Source organism: Chanos chanos, chromosome 2 (genome assembly GCF_902362185.1).
Source record: "Chanos chanos chromosome 2, fChaCha1.1, whole genome shotgun sequence".
NCBI lineage: Eukaryota > Metazoa > Chordata > Actinopteri > Gonorynchiformes > Chanidae > Chanos > Chanos chanos.
Window position 1 is genome coordinate 58,217,913 of NC_044496.1, and position 15,581 is coordinate 58,233,493.

The window sequence follows — 15,581 nt, forward strand, 5'->3', positions numbered from 1 at the left end:
TGGGCTAGATCATTTTCCAAAATTAAGCCACTTGTTGTTTTAACACTGGCAGGTTTTCAGGCACTTGGTGTGGCAGCCTGTATTCGCAGATGTGAAAATAATTTTCTTTTCATGCACAGGCGGAATGAGAGGGTGGATCTAGAGGTGGCATGACCTCTCCCGTCACGCCGGCCGAACCGTCCCGCTGCAGTGGAACGGCTGGGGATCAGTGTTGGAGATGAGGTGGTTCCAGCTTCCAGGGGGCAATGTGACTATGGAGGCAGAGAAACAAACGTGTGATGAATGAAAGTTAGAGAGTTGAAAAGGAAAATCAGCAAATTATTAAGACAGTACAAGCCATGCTGTTTCTGTAAATTGCTGACAGATGGAATAATGAAGTTCATTTGCGTACCATCACCACTCTGAACAATCCGTGCAACCAGTTCATGCTTTCTCTGGTTCACGCAAAGGCTGTAACGTCGGAAAGAAAGTCCGATCGGCAGAGGAGCGAACATAATAAACTCTTTAGTCTGGATATGACAGATGTGCATGACCTCACTATGAACCCAGACCACTATCACTCCAACCCAGTCAGTGTCATCATATACCATGGGTAGCAATGCAAATCAGCTATGAAACACCTCAACATAAACACAGATTACTGTTTAAATCAGCTATGAAACACCTGAACATAAACACAGATTACTGTTTAAATCAGCTATGAAACACCTCAACATAAACACAGATTACTGTTTAAATCAGCTATGAAACACCTCAACATAAACACAGATCACTGTTTAAGGTGTCCATCAGATGTTTAATTTAACCTCGCTGTGTCTCTCTTATCTGTCATTCCCACTGTCTGTGGTTATCGGTGTTTCGCTTCGATGCGCCAGTCTTCCCTCCGTGTGCCGATATTTACGTAAAGTTTACGTGCGGAGGCCTGCGCGAGGCAGGTGGAGGTCTGCTTCCTCGCTGTGGATGTGAGCTGCAAGTTTTATCCATGTAATCATTTATACAAGCAGACGTTAAGGCATTATTTGAATAGCTGACATTTTCCCCGCGTCTTCTCTGATTACATGCGAGGGAAACTAATGAGATACGTCAGCCTTGTTTTTCAGTCGTCCAAGTATGCGAGTTTAAAGCAGGATTCGTTTCCATTCTTCCAAACCTCCTTTGATGCCAGCAGAGAGCAATCACTCTAATTGGCCATGGCAACACTGATGAAGCTTTTCAGAGAAAAGGGAAAAAACAGAGGATTGGAAAATTGAATCGATATCATTAATCACAGGCAGGAATCTTGTATTAATTGTGTCTGCTTTCTATTAAGAACTAAACAGACATGCATGGTGGGGCTGTGCTCAGGACAGCCGCACGCTGACCCAAATGGGGACGTCAGTGCCAAAACGCAGAGTTCAGCAGGAGAACACGCACCACAAAAAAGCAAAATAAAAGCAACCTTCTAAAAGCAGTTCCTAACCACAGCAGACTGGTGTACGAACCCTTCCCTACTGTGTGTCTATAGAACCTCATTTGTGCTGGGCTGAGGAAGACAAAAGGAGTTCTCAGGTGATTGAGGTGGGGGTGAGGGTAGGGGTTGTTTGGTGTGCATTGGTATGGGTGTGTTGCTATGGATGACAGTGCTTCCTGTTCCATCCAGGCGCAGACGTGACAGCGTTGACTTTGGAAGACACACTGTGATGCTTTATCAGATTCAGAGTGGGCGTCGGCATCCTTCCTACTGATATACTTTGGTTAACCTCAGTATGATCACAATTAAGACTGCCTTTCTGTTGTTGTTGCAGTAACTCCACTGTCTCCAGCTGAAATGTACTAGCTGAATTATTTTGCAGAAAACGCCTTAAATGTCATAAATTTTGTATCACGCTCTGACAAAAGATATGAGCCACATACTGTGTAGCCCCCTCTTTTAGAAAAGTGAGGTAAATTTCACTCTTTTTGTGAGACTGGATTGATGATTGTTTTATCCCTGAAGAAACAAGGCCTTTACAATGATAAAGAGATCAAAAAAAGATCGAACATGACAGATTCTGAGTGAGGCAGAGAGAAACAGAATGTAATAGCTGGTTTAGAAGTGGCAGGAGTTTTATTGTGGCATGCTGGTCTTTGAGAGTGTGTTTTATCCAAAGTGGCATGGCAGCCTCACAAACTTAGGCCTGTTTGAGTCAGTCTTTGTGCCCGGTGCCAGCCGTGGAGGTGATGAGGAAGCCATCCAGCAAGACAACTGGGAAAACGAAACCAAAACCAGCTCCGTAGAGCGTTTACCAACCACTCACCACCCCACACTCACCTCACTCTTCTCCTCTCCAACCACTCACCACACCACACTCACCTCACTCTTCTCTTCTCCAACCACTCACCACCCCACACTCACCTCACTCTCCTCCTCTCCAACCACTCACCACCCCACACTCACCTCACTCTCCTCCTCTCTTCTCCAACCACTCACCACACCACACTCACCTCACTCTCCTCCTCTCCAACCACTCACCACACCACACTCACCTCACTCTTCTCCTCTCCAACCACTCACCACACCACACTCACCTCACTCTCCTCCTCTCCAACCACTCACCACACCACACTCACCTCACTCTTCACTTCTCCAAGTGTTCCAGTCTGAAGTCTTTAAAGGGCCGTGTAAAACAGGAGAGCCTGAGTGATCTTAAAGAACGAGCTCAAGTGGAAAGTTCTTATGCAAATGCAGCAGGCACTGGGGCGAGAGAGAGAGAGAGACAGAGAGAGAGAGAGAGAGACAGAGAGAGAGAGAGAGAGAGAGAGAGAGAGAGAGAGAGAGAGAGAGAGAGAGACAGAGAGAGACAGAGAGAGAGAGAGAGAGACAGAGAGAGAGAGAGAGAGAGAGAGAGAGACAGAGAGAGAGAGAGAGACAGAGAGAGAGAGAGAGAGAGACAGAGAGAGCGAGAGAGAGAGAGAGAGAGAGAGAGAGAGAGAGAGAGACAGAGAGAGAGAGAGAGAGAGAGAGAGAGAGAGACAGAGAGAGAGAGAGACAGAGAGAGAGAGAGAGAGAGACAGAGAGAGAGAGAGAGAGAGAGAGAGAGAGACAGAGAGAGAGAGAGAGAGAGACAGAGAGAGAGAGAGAGAGAGAGAGAGAGAGAGAGAGACAGAGAGAGAGAGAGAGAGACAGAGAGAGCGAGAGAGAGAGAGAGAGAGAGAGAGAGAGAGATGTGTGTTGTAAGGAGCAGCTGTCGGCCTAGCACGGACTTGCTGTGTGCTTTGGCAGCGGGCACGTGCACGGGAGCAATCCGAACGAGCCCTTGTCTTTGAAGCACCGCAGCTTATGTGCTGTTTTTCTTGGCTATTGTATCCAAATGGAAAATACAATGTAACAAAGTTTCTCATGGCAGCGCAAGTGCATAGATTTTCTCTCTCTTTTTTTCATTTATGTTAAAAGGATGGAGCCTGACACAGGCACTCAAATTCCCTTTAATCCTTAAACTCAACAAAGAGTTTAAACCGAGCGCCGTTCTCCGCTCGGAGATTTCCCTGTCGTCTCTCCCCTTTATCTCCGAGAGGTGACATCATCAAAACATTATTCTATGTCTCCTCTATCGGCGGTCTGATGTCATGTGGTCCACCGCTAATCCCTCGCCTGTTGTCATAGCGAAGGAAACATCGCTATACAAACACCTGGTCTTGTTTTTCTTACCTTGACACGTGGGGCAGGGCAGCCGCTTCAACAGACTGAAACACAAACTTAAAATAATCGCAAATAACAACACAGAACTGCTTTTAAAAACAGGCAGGGATTAGAATGTGACGCTCCATTACATGATAAAGACATGAGACGGACTAAAAGGGGGACTATCCTTAAACGCTCATATGAAACGTACAGAGGTAGTGCCAAGTCTTGACATGGTGGGAAAACGTTTAAATTCTGCAACATGTTATCTAAACTAACATTGCGGGATATTTGACTTTGATATAGTGCAGCTCTACAGGTGTGAAGATGTAATGATTTTTAAGCTGCACAAACGGCACAAGTGACGATGAGGAACAGTTTTGGTGTGAAGATACGTGAGAAATGGACGTTTGGGATGCACTGAGTTTGCCTAAGCCAGGCAAGTTACTGTTATTTATATAATTTTCTGTAAAGTGCCCTCAGAAAAAAACCTCTACATTTATGTCTTCTCAAAGTGTGATGGACTCCATACTTAATTCTGTTTCTCATCAATGAAACACACACACACACACACACACACTTACTGTATGTGTGTGTATTCCTTCTCTGTCAAAATGACTGTGACATGGGGTTTGTTGACCTAATGGGCCTTTGGCTGTGGTGGCATTTTGTTATGGAGACATTGGGATATACAGTGGAGTTTCCCAATGCACTTTGTATGCCTCCAAACACACACACACACACACACACACACCCCCGACTAGTCCTCGCTCTTAGACGAGGCCAAACCAGCTCTTGCCAGCCAGCTGTGCTCTCCGCTGGAGAGTACTGGTGGAGATGTGAGTGTGGCACTGGCATGAGTGGCATAAGTCAGAAGAAGAGAAGTAACCTGTGAGGAGAAAGAGCAGACACTGTGAACATGCAGGATACTTCCACACCAAAGCGCTATGGAAACAGAGGCCATTTTGGAGACCAAAAAAAAAGTTAAACTTTCTGACAAGGAGCCCTTGGAACAATGGTTATCGTGCATTAACATTTCAAAACAGTCCTCAATATTTTTGGAAGATAACTATGAATGTTCCGGAACACCGTGGAAGACCGTAACCGCAAACCTAAACCTAACCCTAACCCTTCTCATACACTTTCATATTAGCGAAACTCAAGCCTGTCAGATAAATCTACCACAACAGGGATGACTTTAAAGTACCTGAGGAGTACTGCCATTTTGCCTCAGCACATGTCACCCACCAGAATGACTCAGTTTAATGTGTTGGACTACTTTTCCAGGAGGGCTTATGAGGTCAAACCTCTAATGCTTTGACTACCATTCACCACCCCTGTGGTTACCACTGCATCTGTCAAATTCCTCTGAAAACAAAACATAATGCCAAGCCATTTATTTTGCTAACCCAGCAAATGAAAATACATTAGAGTCTTGAAAAAGGGGGCTTTAAAAGCAGAGAGCGTTAGTTTTTGTAGTGTGGTTTATAACTCTTTAACACCGTCACCTTTGGCTGCCTCCTCTCGAGCAGCACTTTGACTGCTGAGAGCTGGACGACAGAGTTCTGCCTGTTTTCAGCTCCCCAACTCCCCCCTTCCCCAGTGCCTGCCACCGCTGTCAGATGCCCTCTGCTGTGGTCCTGCTGTGGTCCTGCTGTGGTCGTGTTGTCCTGAGCCAACATGGGAAAGATCTCTGCATGTTTGTCCCCCCCCCCCACCCCCCGGCCTTTAGACAGATCCTAACGGTACTGAACTCTGGCTTTCCGATTTGCTGATAGCTGCTCGAGCGTTTCGCAGTGCTGCGGGGGACCAATCGAAACAGATTCCAATTCACGATCGTTCGAGGTCGTTTTTTCTGCAGCATTTTTGTCTCGCAGTGATACGTTTTCTCCTGGAGCTCAGATGACAGTCGATGAAAAGCAAACTTTGGCTGGAGTAAAAAACCAGAACAGGGGTCCTTACACTCTTTGAAATGTATATTATAATATGTCCCCAATGCTCTGAGTCAGATCTTATTTATGGGCATTTAATCTTGGAGGGCATTTTCTTGTGTGGAGTTCAGAAAAGAGAATGACCATAAATTGGTGTAGGCTGTAATAGCGTTTGACACATTTGGACTCGTTCACCCAGGTTCTCTGAGCTCAGTCGTTCTCCTGAGTTGACTTTGTCTCTCTTTCCTCAATGCTGTGCCTCTAACAGTCTGGAGAACAACACTGTGGTTTAGAATTTAGAAACGGGGTTTCCCACGTAGACAGCGGTTCCCAGGGGCAGCCTGAAGTGGACGCCACAACTGCTGAGAAATGTATTGACAGCACCGGAGGCCTGATGGAACACTGCAGGGAATTTGATTAGATTTATTTGCTCTAGGTCATGTTTAATATTACCCGGGTCCAGACACTGTCTGTGCCATACATATTCACTGTCTAGAGAGTGTTGTTATTTCTTGGAGGGGGGAGATGGCAGATGTTGATCTGAGAGTCAGCTGTTAAGAGAGCCTGTTCTCCGTGTTGTGATGTCACTGTCACCGTTCACATGCAGTGCAAAAGGTTCTTTTCAGATTTCCTTCACAACGGCTCTCTAGTTGGATTCAAGAGACGGAAACATTGCTTTCATCATCAGCAAATTATATTAGCGTCCTATTTTTTCATCACGGATTTTCAGATTGTGTTAATTAGGTCAAGTATTGATCATAAATCATAAAACGGCCGACCTGACACGGGTCCAAAAAATAAATAAATAAATAAATAAATAAAACAGAAGTCGAGTCTGGAGCGGGGAGGGGAGGGGAGGGGAGGGGAGGGCGGGTGAGGGACGCTGTGTCTGGGGCCCGGTTCTGGACCCCTGTCCCACTGTCTTCATTATTGCGTCATCAGGGCCGGATCATCAGGATCCAATGAGCCGCGGTCCAGCTGTGCTGTCCCCACAGGGCCGTCTCTGAGAGGCGGGGCTCCGACACCGCGCGCACTGTGGAACGCGCCCGTCTGGTTTCCTACACTGCTGCAATTCTCATCTCGCCTCTCAAGCCCGGGTTTCTCACAAGCATGTTTGTGCTATGAAGTGAGAATTTCCGTTAAGGGATCTTATCCATAGTTAAACCATTTTCTCAGACAAATATAACTCAGAAAGACTTCCATAAAAGCAAAATAATACATCTCTGTGTTTTCTGTGAAGAAAACCCCAGATATGCAGGAGAGGAAGAGATGTTTTGTACCTAAGTCTAAATGTTTACAAAATGTTTGGATGTCACATCAGTCCTGTTGCTTAGTCACCACGGTCTGTAAGATGACAAACGTAATTATGATGGATGCTGTCATGGCTGTGATCTCTTTCACTTCACCGCCCACCATGACTGCACTGTCACGGAAAAAGACCCTCAATGCAGGTAAACCACGGTGACCACGGCTGGCAAACAACGGAGAACAAACAGATCCCAAACCCGCACAGTGACGGCATTTCCAGCTGCCGCGCCGCTCTTTTCCACGGCCGCACACAAGCACTTGCCTTCAGTCATTCGCCCTCCGTCGCAGCCGGGCTTTGTTCCCTGATGACCAGTTCCTCGTCACTCATCAGCCAGACCTGCGTTAACGCTACCGGCTGTATTTATGGAAATCTGAACAGAGGTGATGAAACCGCAATAAGTACGAGGATTTGCTTTTGTTCCAGGAGCCCCTTTGCCTGTCTCTCAGCACACACCAGCTTATTTTTGGATCATGTTTTCCAGTTGTTATTTTCAGATGCAGTGAGACAGTTACGTTTAGGCATAATTATGGATTCCATCTCTGTAAAGGTCTTGAGAAAGCGTGAAACCTTCAAAGAAAACGCTGCCTTTTGATGTTCTCTGTGCAGGGTAAGCTTCCGTTAGGTCCACTGTGATTAGTGTTTATTCCAGTGAGACAAAGTAAGTCAGACGCAGGAACTCTTTGGTGAACTTTGATGTACACTACCCTAACCCTTTACATTAGATCATTTAATAAGTGCCTGTGGATCCTCAAACCACCCTCCCACACCAGGTGAATCTGAGCGCATGGGTGGTGCTCATTCCTGTGTCTGCTGAACCAAAGCACCTGCTGCTGTCACTGTTTGCCCCCCCCCCCCTTTTTTTCTTTTTCTTTTGTGGGCTTGGAACGAAGAGAGAGATCTTTACATTCGGCAGGCAGGGTTTCCAGTAAGCTGAAAAATACCAATACATAAACGTAACCTCTCTCTCTCTCTCTCTCTCTCTCTTACACAGCACTAATTTACTGCTTTCACTACCGCGCGCGCGTTGCATTTGTCGTGGCACGGCCGCTGGGATTTCCATGATTGTTGAAGACGCACTCCACCCTCCTGCAGATTTATTTTCACACATGCTGGATGAGGTGTCTGTAATCTCTCCCCACCCTGGCCTTGTTTATTCTGCTGTTCAGTGTGAATATGAGCAGAGGCTGTGTGCAAAAAACCAGATCTCCACTTTTTCTTTTTTTCTTTTTTTTTTTGGGCCTTACCAATATGCCGCCCCCTCCCCTCTGGCCTGCTTCACCTCCTCCAGTACAGTCTGTTTAGGTGTGTCACAAAAAAAGCAACAGTCTCCCAGACTCTTCTGTCATAATTTGTGGATGGTCACCGGGAGATAGGACAGCCTGGCACTCTGCTGAGCCCTGGGGAGGAGCAGGCTGATGAAAACTCTTTCAGTTACGCAGAAATGTGTCCATAAAATCTGATTTATTCTCACATTTCTCTGCTTCTCATTAAGCCGGTTGCCAAAACACATTAGTAAAAGATAGCAGTAGAAAAAAAAAGAAAAAAAAAGGAAAAAAAACAAAATTGTTCCGCGTAAAAGCACACAACGATGAGGCAAGATTGTGTATGGCCTGAGTGAAACCCTGGCTAGGAAATTAGACAGTGTTTCTACAAAGTCACTTTTTTATTATTATTTCTTTCTACCCTGTTTCACACAGTTAGACTTTATGCTGGCTGAGATCATTTGGTGATACATAAGTTATGATCCATTAATAACACTGCAAACAAAGCTGGTATTTTCCAGCTCCGTGGCTGCATCACGTAATCATAATCAGTTGGATTTTTCCCAGCATGCATTTCCTCCCGTGGTCTGTTCTCTCGTCTCAGTGAGGTCACAACTTCTGTTTTCTTGAACGAGTCGGTTTCATAATGAACATTTTCATATGTGTGTATTATATGTGTGTGTGTGTGTGTGTGTGTGTGGTGTGTGCATGTGTATGTGTGTATGTCTGTGTGTGTGCGTGTGTGTGTGTGGTGTGTGCATGTGTATGTATGTGTGTGTGCATGTGCATGTGTGTGTGTGTGTGTGTGTGTATGTCTGTGTGTGTGTGTGTGTGTGTGTGTGTGTGTGCACCGTGCATGTCAGAGGAGTAAGTGCGGGAGAAAACAGCAGGACTTTGATCACCAAGGCAACCACAGGCTCACAGATGAATGCAAAGTTTCCAATATGTATTCCGTCTTGACTTCAAAATGTAGCACACATGATGAATTCACTGTCCAGACACTTAAGCATGCAGGGAATGAAATGGGAATGCTATCAAACTCTGTAGTCCATTTCAGATTGATTCAAAAAACACCCGGCACAGAAGCTGAGCACACGCCAGAGAAGCAGGATGAGAGAGCAGCTTCGCAGACAGAACCGAAAAGTCTGGGAATGCAATTAAAATTAGACACACTCTCCCTCTCTCTCTCACACACACACACACACACACACTCACACTCACATTCACACACACTAATTCTCCTACCCACACGTGCACACACAACATCATGCACACACAGACCATTGCCCTCTGCCCCTTACACACATTTCTCTGTCATTTCTCTGTCATTTCTGTTGTCATTCCATAATGTATCATTTCTTAAGGTAAGTGTGAAATGAAAGCAAGGAGCCCTAGGCAGTCTGCTGACTGACAGATCCCTGAAGAATGACAGATGCAGTGGTCACATGAAACGAGTTCTAGACAGAGTCAGGGGGCCGTAAGTAGAGATTGCACTTCACAGTGATGAGAATATACGTTCCATATGTTCGGAAAGGCGACAGGGCTGCCGTGGAGGTGCATTGTTACTCCTGGTCCACTCTGACATGCCTGACTATCTCTGAATGGCTCTCTTCCATCTCGGACTGCCTGTGTCTTCCTCCGCCAGGCATGGAATGCACCACAGCACTCCTGTGGGTCTGCCCAAACCTGTCCACATGAGCCCTTTGTCTTTTCCTTCTCTCCGTCAATGTTTTGATCGGTAGCCGGTTACTATTTTGCCCGTCCTCAGGCTCTCAGTGCTGGTGTGGTCGCAGACACGCTGATGGATGGCCACTCCTTCCCTGCCCTGAGTGGGTGACAGGGCGTGGAGCTGTCAGCGGCCAGATACCTTCTCCATCTCGTTATCCCAACGGCAAACCACACGCAGCACGTGACCTGGAGTCAGCTGGCCTGTTCCGCGGCGGGGTCAGGAGAGGCACTGACCTGCCTGCGGAGGGTTCTGTCTCACACTGCAGAGGTGTGTGCTACATCCGGGATTCACAGCTGCACCGCACCTGCGGACCGGAGCGGACGGGTCAAAGGAGCGTGTTCAGTGATGCAGTGAGGGCGTCTGGGACTGTCCTCTCACTCAGCGCTGGTCACAAATGACACTGCAACAACACACACCGATTGCATAACATGAGTGAGAGCAGGTGGCAAAGCAAATTTGCCTTGACTCCTACTACGCTCCCATCAACTTTGAGTTTGAGTGTAAAAAAAAAAAAAAAAAAAAATCCACTTATGACTTTAAGCTTTCACAAGATTTTGAGAAAAATGAGGGGTAGGTGTTTGTTTGACATAAAGCAGAATGAACTAGAAAAAACATCTCTAAGCAGCTGTGATCCATACTAGATATGTTTGAACGTGACAAGAAAGTGAGATCACGTACGCACGAGTACGATACGAATGACATGATTCTTGAATGCGAGAACAAACTCGATGACATCGCGAACCGTGGTCACTGAAAAGACCAGAACAAACTTGCCTATTTATTTTAAACTTAAACTTATATATCACTGTGCTACTCTAAACTTTGATTGAGAAAAGACGTTTAGGTCTTAGGAAGAAAAGGCGCTGCTGAAATTGGATAGGTCTTTCAGTGCCATCTATTGGTTACATTAAGTAAGACATTTCCGGTCTTTATTTCTTGAAAGCCCCCAGTTCTGTTATTATTATCATTATTGTCGTTATTTTTTAGCAAACACAGACAGACTGTTAAAGATGAACATGATGAAGATGATGATGAACAACATTCTTCAGCAACTATAGACATCATTAAAAAAGTTATTATTCATATCATAAAACAGAGATTTTCTTCACTAAGAACGTTTTGCACCTGCTTGTTGGATTATCAATACTAAACAGACAGACAGATTTCACTTCAAGTTATCTTCCAGGACGTGTGTCTCCATCAATACCCAACACAGATACTTATACACATGTATCTCTAGTCTGAAGCTCTAGACACAGCTCACGATCTCCATGTGCTTTATACGGTTTTTGCATCTGTATGAAGGAGGTTAATCATTCGGGAGGATACTGGCTGTTATCATCTTATTGATCCCGGTTGCATCCTGAATCTCTAGGATCGCTGTCAATCTAAAAAGGAAGTGAATGCCAGTTATAATTCTGCTGCGGTTGCTCTCTTTGTTCGCCCCGCAGTGTTCATAAATCAAACGCAGAGCTAGATCCCGATCCAAGGCACGTTAGTAGATCGCTGAGGAAATGATTGTTTTATTCGGGTAAAATGGCTCTGTCGCGGGGACTGAGATGCTGTCAGAGGATATTTTCTTGGATACCCGTCGTTATTATATCGTCTGTAGTGCTGTGGTCGTATTATGCCTATGTATTTGAGCTTTGCCTTTGTAAGTATCTGCCATTTGATCAGTCTCTGACTTGTAATTTATCTCACCATTTCGATGTAGTTAGCAAGCACAGAGCTTGCTAAAAGGAAGTAGTTTCACGGCATCCGATTGACAGATTGACATCCTGGAAATGAACGTACCATTTATGATTTTTGTGATGGTGTTCACCATAAATATTTGGACTATGACTGTGTAATTATAAGCTACGTGTTGTAGCAGTATTTCGCTTCACGTGATTTATTGAAGTCAAAGTGTTGACATTTTGGCAGTCATCGGTTTTCTTCTCTGTAGGTGGTAAATGCTGAGTAAACAGAAGATAGAATATTACTGAATCTGGTTTATAATTTACACGTTATGTTGACGTTTACTTCTTGTCGGTCACTATGAACTTCATATTTGTACGTCGGTATGAGTTGACCGTTCTCATAAAAATACTTAATGTTTTGTTTAAGACGTAATTTTAAATTTTTTGTTACAGTTACACTCAGCAATAATCTGGAGAAGGGTGAGTTTTCTTTAATTTACGAAATTTATGTTAAAACACGAACATTTACTCTCAGAGACCTCGTGAGAGCTTGGTACATGTTCTAAAGCCTTCCAGCCTTCTGTAATAAGATGAAGAAATGCCTGAGGTCATTGACAGTTTTGGCAACATGTGCCACATTGTTCTTACTTGCAGTAACTGAGGGGAAATACATTTTCTCTCTCTCTCCCTCTCTCTCTCTCTCTCTCTCTCTCTCCAGTCCTATACCTCCTTGTGTTCCATGTTTGTTTTGTAATGTTTTGTTGGACCTACTGGAAGGCTATCTTTACTCCGCCCTCTTCACCGTCCAAAAAGGTCAGAGCTTTTGCCTCTCTCAGACTGTAGACTACAGATATTGTTGCGTTAAAGTCTCTACGGATGCAGCTGTTTTGTTAGACCTAACAGTGCCATTCTTTCTTTGCTCATGTTGGTTTCAGTTTCAGCTTTCCTATACAGACAAAGAGAGATACGAGATGGAGGAGAGACCAGAGATGCAGAAGCAGATTCTTGTGGACATAGCTAAGAAACTGCCTGTCTTCACTCGGGCGGCATCTGGAGGTGACACAAACCTGACTCCCAGTGCTGACTCAGACTTCTCACTGCTCTGTCACTGTCCTCATTCTAACAGACTGAACATGGCTACTGCTCTCACCATATCATTCATGTTCACTGGCTCTGTTACTGTGGGTTTATTTTAAGTCACACAATTCCATACATATTTATTCTTAGAGCTGGGTTCTTTCACAAACATGTAGATGTTTTTTCATCTTTGAACTGCTCGGAGCAGAAGGGTTAAATGCAGTGTATGCAGTGTCTGTAACATAACGGCTGGCGCTGTATTTCTGTCTGTAACATAACGGCTGGCGCTGTATTTCTGTCTGTAACATAACGGCTGGCGCTGTATTTCTGTCTGTAACATAACGGCTGGCGCTGTATTTCTGTCTGTAACATAACGGCTGGCGCTGTATTTCTGTCTGTAACATAACGGCTGGTGCTGTATTTCTGTCTGTAACATAACGGCTGGCGCTGTCAGTAGTCTTAGCTCTTTATCAGAAGTCAGATGTGCTGTCTGTGTGTGAGTGTGTGTGTGTGTGTGTGTGTTGGGTGTGTAAGTCAGAGAGGAGAGATTTGAAATGTGGAGTTGAATGGTAAGGCAAGCAACTGATCCTGCTGTGTTTTCAGCTATCAGGTTCTGCGATCGCTGTCAACTGATAAAACCAGACCGATGTCACCACTGCTCAGTCTGTGAAACGTAAGTATATACCCCCCCACCCCCCCGTCGCTCTGTTCTCCTCTGTTCCCTCACTGTCGATCGCCTGAGAAAGAGGATCTGTACTGGGAGGATCGGTGGAATAATTAGAAGGTGTTGTAAAACAGGTATCGCTGTTTGGTTTGGCTTAATTACCACTGTCTCTCTGATTTCTCTCAGATGTGTTCTGAAAATGGATCACCATTGTCCATGGTAAGACAGAGCGTCGTTAGATGTAGAGATTAGTTTTGAAAAGTGAGATTTTTCCCCTTTGTTGATACGGATCCGCTTCTTTTTGTTCCTTAAGGGTGAACAACTGTGTCGGCTTCTCCAATTACAAGTTCTTCCTCCTGTTCCTCTTGTACTCCATGCTCTACTGCGTCTTCATTGCCTCAACAGTGTTTCAGTATTTCCTCAAGTTCTGGGTGGTGAGTGGTGACACAGTGTGAAAGTCAAATCTCAAGTGAACTACAAACAACAACCACAAACATATCGTATTACAGCATTTTGGTTTGCTTGCTGTCATGTCCGTTGGTTTTAAATTGGGTGACTGTCTTCACGCAGGGGGAGCTCCCAAACGGACCGGCCAAGTTCCACGTCCTCTTTCTGCTGTTTGTGGCCCTCATGTTTTTTGTGAGCCTCATGTTCCTCTTTGGCTACCACTGCTGGCTGGTGGCAAAGAACAGGTCCACTTTGGGTAAGGCCGGGTCTCAGTCCCGCCCCTTCAGCTGCCCTCTTCTCTCTGGTCTCAACCAGCAGATTTAAGAGTGTGGGATCTGTAGTTTTTAATGAGATTTAAGCAGAAGTGTTTTCTGCGGGGTAATTAAAGGATTTCTGCATTTTGCCAACTTGAAGAAACACATTTCCTATTGTACGAGACAGTCACTGAGTTTAACATGGGGTTTTTTTCTCGTATTGAAAATATTGTTATGGCAATGGCACTATGGAAAACTGAGCCATAGGACAATCCAGTCAGTCATGTGTGAACGGTTTTTGCTCTTGATCTCTGCTGGACACTGTCTGTCTCTCTGTCAGAGGCCTTTTCCGCTCCTGTTTTCCAAAACGGGCCCGACAGGAACGGCTTCAACATTGGTCTCCATGGAAACCTCCAACAAGTCTTTGGGGACAACAAAAAACTCTGGTTTGTCCCTTTGTTCACGAGGTAAGAATACTCACAGTCCTGACAGGTGTAACAGCACTGATTCTCTCTTCTTTTGGACAGACAGCAATTTCATCTGTGTTATTTTACAGCTATAGTTACACAACTATTAGTTAGAGTGATGCTCAGTCTATGACCTCCTGACCTGTTATGTGTCAGTTTATGACGTCCTGACCTGTTATGCATCAGTTTACGATGTCCTGACCTGTTAAGTGTCAGTTTACGACGTCCTGGCCTGTTATTTGGTAGTTTGTGCCGTCCTGATCTGTTATGTGGTAGTTTATGATGTCCTGACCTGTTATGTTATAGATGAGTATGAAAAAGGGCTACTGTATTAATACAGTGTGAGAATATAGCCATCTGATGCTATGCTGCCCTGAGCGTTTTCTGTGTGTGTGTGTGTGTGTGTGTGTGTGCGTGCGCGTGCAGCCTTGGAGATGGTCACTATTTCCCCATGAGGAGTGTGTGTGAATCTCAGAATCCTTTACTGGCTGATGAGGAGAAATGGGGAGAGGAGTGTGGGTCAGATGAAGAGGGTTCAGGTGAGTGTGACATCAGAGCCCCCACTGGAATTAAAACACACTTCAGTTCCCTGCCCTGATCTGATCCAGTAGTGATCAATAAAACACACCTAGGTTCCCTGCCCTGATCTGATCCGTGGTGATCAGTAGAGATGGTGCTTATTCAGTGGTTTCATGAAGTGCGGCGGTCTGGTAACTGCTCGGCAATCTACCCCCACCTGGTGGACAGAAGCTATATTGCAGGTCATTGGATCAGAGGTGTGTTATCGGCGTATTCAGTTCGTCTTTACCCAACGTTTCTTTCAGATGGCCTGTGTGACCCCTCAGTTACCATAGAGATAGAATCTTAGATACCAAGGAGGACGAGGTATCCAAGGAACAGCACCGTCTGAGACATCACGTTTGACCATCGGAAATGCTTCGGGAAGAAGCAGCAGCCAACACGACATGAGACTCCTGCATTCCCAGTGTATTCCATTAGAAATCCCTGTGACAGAGTCTGAAAACTGAGAGAACCCTGCGGGTGGTTGGATTTTCTTTTACTCTACAGCTGTCTTTAATTTAAAAAGCCCTTTAAGAAGAGAAGACCTGTCATTTCCTTATC

General features: G+C 45.3%; 1 protein-coding gene across 1 annotated transcript; it reads left to right on the forward strand.

The window, feature by feature from the left end:
- Positions 1-11,407: 11,407 nt before the first annotated feature.
- zdhhc15b (zDHHC palmitoyltransferase 15b) lies at positions 11,408-15,437 on the forward strand. Its single transcript, XM_030765837.1, has 11 exons — positions 11,408-11,525; positions 12,004-12,030; positions 12,269-12,363; positions 12,486-12,606; positions 13,231-13,300; positions 13,478-13,510; positions 13,605-13,725; positions 13,862-13,994; positions 14,333-14,459; positions 14,886-14,998; positions 15,284-15,437. The coding sequence occupies exons 1-11, from the start codon at positions 11,408-11,410 to the stop codon at positions 15,325-15,327; spliced, it is 1,002 nt and encodes a 333-aa protein (XP_030621697.1). The 3' UTR covers positions 15,328-15,437.
- Positions 15,438-15,581: the final 144 nt, after the last annotated feature.